The sequence below is a fragment of the Seriola aureovittata genome, chromosome 19 (assembly GCF_021018895.1).
Source record: "Seriola aureovittata isolate HTS-2021-v1 ecotype China chromosome 19, ASM2101889v1, whole genome shotgun sequence".
Taxonomy (NCBI): domain Eukaryota; kingdom Metazoa; phylum Chordata; class Actinopteri; order Carangiformes; family Carangidae; genus Seriola; species Seriola aureovittata.
In genome coordinates this window covers 13,385,101-13,391,313 of record NC_079382.1, presented here as the reverse complement: position 1 = coordinate 13,391,313, position 6,213 = coordinate 13,385,101, and the positions used below count along the sequence as shown (strand labels likewise).

The 6,213-nt window shown below is 37.6% G+C and overlaps 1 protein-coding gene across 1 annotated transcript; it reads right to left on the bottom strand.

Annotated features, from left to right (window-relative positions):
• Nucleotides 1-785: 785 nt before the first annotated feature.
• Nucleotides 786-5,166, bottom strand: LOC130160756 (hydroperoxide isomerase ALOXE3-like). The gene is made up of 13 exons (XM_056363453.1): nucleotides 5,020-5,166; nucleotides 4,506-4,734; nucleotides 3,976-4,117; nucleotides 3,758-3,861; nucleotides 3,505-3,677; nucleotides 3,256-3,399; nucleotides 2,966-3,169; nucleotides 2,759-2,845; nucleotides 2,491-2,657; nucleotides 2,159-2,280; nucleotides 1,483-1,583; nucleotides 1,209-1,379; nucleotides 786-1,095 (listed from the first exon to the last, which is right to left on the bottom strand). Exons 1-13 carry the CDS (start codon nucleotides 5,164-5,166, stop codon nucleotides 916-918), a joined length of 1,971 nt encoding a protein of 656 aa, XP_056219428.1. The 3' UTR covers nucleotides 786-915.
• Nucleotides 5,167-6,213: the final 1,047 nt, after the last annotated feature.

Here is a 6,213-nt window from a genome sequence, read left to right as displayed (position 1 = left end):
ATGCAAAACATTTTGCAAATTAGAATTCAGATTTATAAATTATAACCTCCCCAGAAAGATAATTTTATACATCATCGGGCATACCATCACATAACTAGTGAGTAAGTGTTTGTTGTAAGAGATGTTTGCCATGAGACATATGACCATAACAGATGCATACTCCTGTAAGTGGAGCTTTACTGCTTAAGACAAATTTGCCACAGGCACTACAGTTTCTGCTGTTTGAAGAAGTTGGACTATCCTGGACCTCTTAGTAGGTCTTTGGAACAATGGAAAGGCAACAAGGGTGAGCAATAGTTCACAAATCACTCCACATATTAAAGTAGCCAAGGTTCCTCAGTGCCCTGAAACACTTTTCTGAAGAGAGCCTTGAATTCCACAGATTGAAGACACCTGTAAGATAATAGTTTCCTTGAAATATCACCACAATCTACTTATTTAATTACCACGTGTAAGGGTCCAGGCCATTTTAGAAAATCTATGTAGAATGAGCAAAATCAGCTCCTTTCATAGCCTCTCTGGTTTATTCTGTGGAAAACTAAAGGGATGCAGGGTATGGCAAAAGAGCTTTTAATTTCAACACTTTAAGGAAGACTGGAGCTTTGTTTCAATGAGGGCATACCAACACTTTCGGCCACATCTGAAGCATTTACTTAATATGGCCTGTCTCAAGTCTAATTGAACTGTTGCTTTCTGCAAAGCTGTTTACTATAGACCAGAATTGTGTTTTTTTGGAACACATACAACAACACACATACCTAATGAAAAAAAATACATCACCCCTATAAATGTATGAATCTTTACTTTCAGGATAAGTTAGCGTCAGTTAAAGTACATGAGTCACTGTCTCAGCGGATACACAATACTTGATAACTCTTTACTTTAACATTACCATTGTTGAAAATGTAATCCTGGTCAAATAGTTATACTGTTTTCTATTTTTGTAGGGTTCATGTTAATGTAAGGGAGCTCAAGGTCTGCATTCCTCTTGGTAATAGCCACATTGAGGGAGGACAGCTCTGCTTGAAAATCCTTGATCATCTGTAAGGCCGCAGGCTCATCAAAGCGTTGCTCAGGATAAGTACCCAGAGGTACCTGACAAAGACAGGAGCGAAATGTCATGTTGGCGTATTTGGTAGTCTATGAAGAGACAATTGCTAGTCCAACTTGTGTCAGTTTTGAATGGAAAAGCTGCAAGTCTTACTTACAGAATCCTCATACTTGATACTGAGCTGCCACAAGATTGCCATTGAACGTCCTGCTGATGACTTATTTGGCAGAGTTGCCAAGATGGTCTCCATGCTCGACTGTCCCTTTGTTGTTGGTGGAGCATGGTTCAGTGACAGCGGACCATTGGGAATCCAACCTAGAAAATCAAACTTAAGAGATACAGCTTACAAATTAAAATTTATGACCTTTTTAAAAAATAAATAAATAAAAAATGAATGATAATTTTTCAAAAATGATTTATAAAATGTTTACCTGTCCAATGTTCACTGCAGCATGCTGACATGATGACGTGAAGATCACCATAGTGACAAACTTGATGAGTTCCTCCACAGTTTGAAAGCTTGAAGGGATTCCTGTCATGAATGCTCTTGTTAAATAAATCTAATACAGTATAGAGCTAATTCCTAACAAAGCATCACATTTTTGTAGGGCCATTATTGTATTTTTTTGCTTCCTTTATCTTAATTTTACTACATCCTCATTTTACTTACTGCTGTTCTTTCCCCAGAATGTCATACTATTTAGATTTTGTAATGCATTCCTTCTCTACCCATGGGTGTGAATATGTTGTTACAATTGCAACCCAGGCAATGTGATTTAGAAATCATGGATTACCTACTTCAAACAAGGTGCAAATCTGTGCAAGTTAAGTTTCATGACAAATAGCTGCCTGGAAAATTAAAAACATAATCTTTTACTTGGTTAGCAGTCATTTTAAGCAATCATGATTCAAGTGAAAAATCAAGTGATATTAGTAAATGATTACATTTAAAAATAAAAAAGGATGATATACAGATAGCGGTAGGACCTGATCTGTTTATCTCCTAGAGAAAGGGACTTCTGCAAGGCCTCAACATCTTATGTAGTAAATATTTATGCAAGACGTTTGGAGTGGAGAATAATTGACCAGTAGCCTCAAGTGAGATACCTGAGTCAACATTTCTCAGAAATCCATAGTAGAAGATCTCATTGACCCATTCCTGGAGCTCGAAATCGGCTGACACTTCGCTGTCAGATGGATAATAATATGGCACGATTGCCTTGACAAAGCTGAGGACAACAATAAGAGTATCAGTATTAAAATGTTGAATACATGTCAAAATTGCAAGAAAATCTTTAAAATATGTTGGGATATATCCCAGAATGTTAATGCTCATCTAGTTTTAGCTTTTCCTCTTCAATTAATTTATCTAAATTTGCCCGATATTTAATCCTCACTCCATGAAAACAGGGTTGACTGTCAGCAAGCAGGAAGTTCACCTGTTGATGATGTTCCACAGCCTCAGTGCATCATCTCGGTAATAAAAGTTGGGGATGGACTCCAGTCCCCTAGCTGCAATGTTTTCATGCGGGCAGAGGGAGGCATAGGTTGTTTGGGAGAGCCCCCTTCTCAGTAGTTCCATTTGTCCATCTGTTTCAATTGAAATCTAGAAAATAAATAAGAGGTATAGCTTGTTATTTATCTACAGTAGACTGTAGTTTTTTTCCCCTAAGGTTTTGAGCTACAGAAAGAGTTCATAAGTCATACTTTTTCTAAATATCTGCCAGAGCCAAAAAGCAGAGCACGGCCAAGAATGTTTATATGGAGGGTATATTGATAATGGGGGATCAGCAGCTGTGAAGAGGAGAAAGCGAGGGGACACTAGTGACCAACATGTACCAAATAAGAACATGTAAATAATTTTAATCTCTGCCTGCAAAGCTGCACTTCAATTTAGGAAGAAACACAGCCTACCTTGTGCAGAGGGTGAATCGTTGGGAGGTTGCGAAGTGTCGCTATTGTAAAAACTTCTGCCAGTAGATGAGTCCTCAGATAATGACTGATGAATTCATTATGGATGGTATCTGCATTCCTCACAAATATCTTGGCCAGCAGCCAGTCAGACTCCAAGTCGCTAGGCAGAAAAATCAGGTTGTCTTCTGATGGCTGCTGCCCGAGCTGAGGGAAGAGGCATATTCAAGTTTGCAGAATGTGATCAACACAAAATGTAACAAGTCTGAAATAATTCAGCAGATGAGGGAAACCTGAATTGCGATGGGCAGTAGTTTCTTCTCTGGATTCAGGTACAGCAGGCAGAGAGCAGCAGTCACAGTTGCTGTTTTACCATCAATAACTCTTGTAGGAAGACCTTCCATGATTTTGTAATCAGTTATGAATATATTACCCTTCTGTAAAATATAAAATTACTAATGTGAGTCATTATGAAAAAGGGTGAGAAATGAGAGGAAACAGTATTTAAAAAACATGAATTGTAGGAAATGCACTTCTCGTACCTCCATCTCTGCAGTCAAAGAGCTTCCATTGGCTAGAAAAGGCTTCACCATTTCCTCTGTGATGGCGAAATTGGCAGGAAGCTTTGAGCAACGTTGGATCACAAAGGGGTTGACTCCATTAAGAAACTGGTATCCAAAAAAGTCATCATCCTTCCAGTGCTCCGACACATACTCTGGGATGTATTAAATTATTTAGTTATTTTTACAGAGATATTTTAGAAATAAAACAAAACATGCTGTACTAAGATCCTACCTGACAATGGTGACTTTTTGAACCAGGACACCCCCTTCATGGCCTCAAAGCTTTTCCAGTGCTCAGTTGAGTTTATCAGACCTTTAAGTTTGAGCTCAGCTTCCCTGGATAAAGAAAAAAAAAAAAAAAAAAAAAAAGTGTTTCCCTTTTGTTAACAACTACAAGTTTGATAGTCCAGGATTGGCTTTTTTAAATTAATGGCAGATTGTAGCACTTACATCTGTTCCTTTAAGTATTTAAATTGAAAAGCTTTTGAGAATGAGAATCTGATTTCTGCAGGAATAGCATTTGGATCCTGAATGTTTAAGATGTACAGCATTCCTTCTTCATACTTCTCCCACCTAAAAATAAAGATGGGTGGTTAAAAAAAAAAATAAATAAATAAATAAATAAATAAATAAATTATGAATAAGCTTCCCAGTCAACGTTCAATGAGGTACAACTTGTGAAACTAACTTGATATTGATGGAGCACTTACTTGAATATTAATTTTTGTTTGAGTAATTCCTTTCTCCGTTGGTCGGCTAGTTGAGGATGGAAATCCTCAAAAGCTTTAGTTGCTGTGTGGATTACAGCCCAGAGATAGATTTAAAAAAAAAAAAATATTTCTACACTGATTCGTTTAAAAAATATTTTATACAGACATAATCAAATGGGGCAATACATAGTTTTTTGCCTTTACATAATTCCTGTGACTCAACAAGTACTTAAATTTTGCCTGACAGAGAAAATACATTAATACACTAACCTCTCCCTCCTCTCAACCACACAGTTTCACCCCTGGACAGCCATGTGTAGCAGGGGAAAATAGTTTCATCCTCCTCACGTGTCCTCACCACTATCTTGGAGCAAAACCAATCCTCTTGTGGGGATTCATGGAAAGGATCTCTCTCCAACTTGAGGAGGAGAAGACATCCTAAAGACAAAAGTGAAGTCACAGAATACGTTCCCACCTGTGGTTGGAGAGGATGACGCAATTAGGAATCTTGAAATACACCAAACCGCTTAAAATTTTCACACTGCATGTAGACTAACTTCACATATTAAATGTCTATATATTAGGCGCCCTCCAAAACTGTTCCCGCTCTGACGTTTTGGGCAAAATTCCCATCAAGTGAAAAAACTGCAAATAAATTACTGTTTCAAGTTGTTCTTTTCAAGGTACGGTGAAGATATTGCTAATATATAATCTAAAGAGAATAAAATTAAGGTTACAGGATCTATTAAAACAAATATGAAGTTATTGTAATTTCACAACTTACTTTTCCAGTTTTATCATCCAAGCCAAAATTGGTCAGATTAGTGCGCTCAGATTCCCCCTCAGTACCAATCAGGGTAACGTACATGTTATCAAATGTGCCTGCATGCGTCATGCTCCCTGTAGTCACATCCAGAGTGTACTCTGCCATGATGCCTGGCTAGCTGCAACAACTGAGACATAAAAAAAGCAAAAGCAGCACTGATTATTTCCAATAAATAGCTTTGTTCCAATTTAAAACTGTCAAATATGAAGGCATCAAACATGCGCAAACATCCTGAAGTGGCTGTTCTTGGTAAGCAGATGAAGCCCCATGGAGAGAGAACACACCTGTAAAGTTGAGCCACTGAAGATGTTTGACAGAAACACCACTTGAGCTTATTTAACAGCAGTCACAGGTGTTGGACATTCCCTGATTACAAGACTACTGAGACTTCAGAGGGAGGTTTTCTCCTCGGAGTTCATCAGTCCACCAAAAGGGCTCCGATTTTACAAAGTTTACATTGTAAATGTAGGATGATAAATTCTTAAAATATACAAAATCTGTTGCAACAGGCACAATGCATCACCTAAAAATATGTATTATCTGATGTTTTGTAAAACAGTAGTGTCTTGTAATCCCAGGTGGCATGAGCCAGATTTTTGGCATGACAGAAATAAAAGAACTATTTAACTATAATAATAATAAATGGACATTCTTGAGCTTATTTAAGGTTTTAAAAAATATCCCAAATAACATGTATTGACCGGTTTCACCAACACTTCCTACCCTGGACAGACACAGAAAGTAACCGATATAAAATGGATTGGGACCTTGTTACTTTGAACAGGAAAGGGCCCCAATCACTGTTCAACTAGACTACCATAGTAAAGCACCTTACTCTGTTATCAAAGAACCAGGATTACGTTAAGTAACCTTAAGGTTAATTTAAGTCTTTCCTCTTCACTGAAAACAACACAAAAGTACATTTGCAAATCATGATACATTTGCACATGCAAATCATACCTTCCAGTGTTGGGGGATACAAATATATTGTAATCTACTTGGCAGCTTACAGTACAGAGAAACTCTGGTTACTAAGCAGCACTGAATAGCCTAAGATCAGTTGTTTTTTAGATTGTGATAGCAGAGAGAGAAGGAAGAATATGAGGGAGAGGGATGGCTAACAAAAGTCCCTGGCCATATTCCTCCCTAATC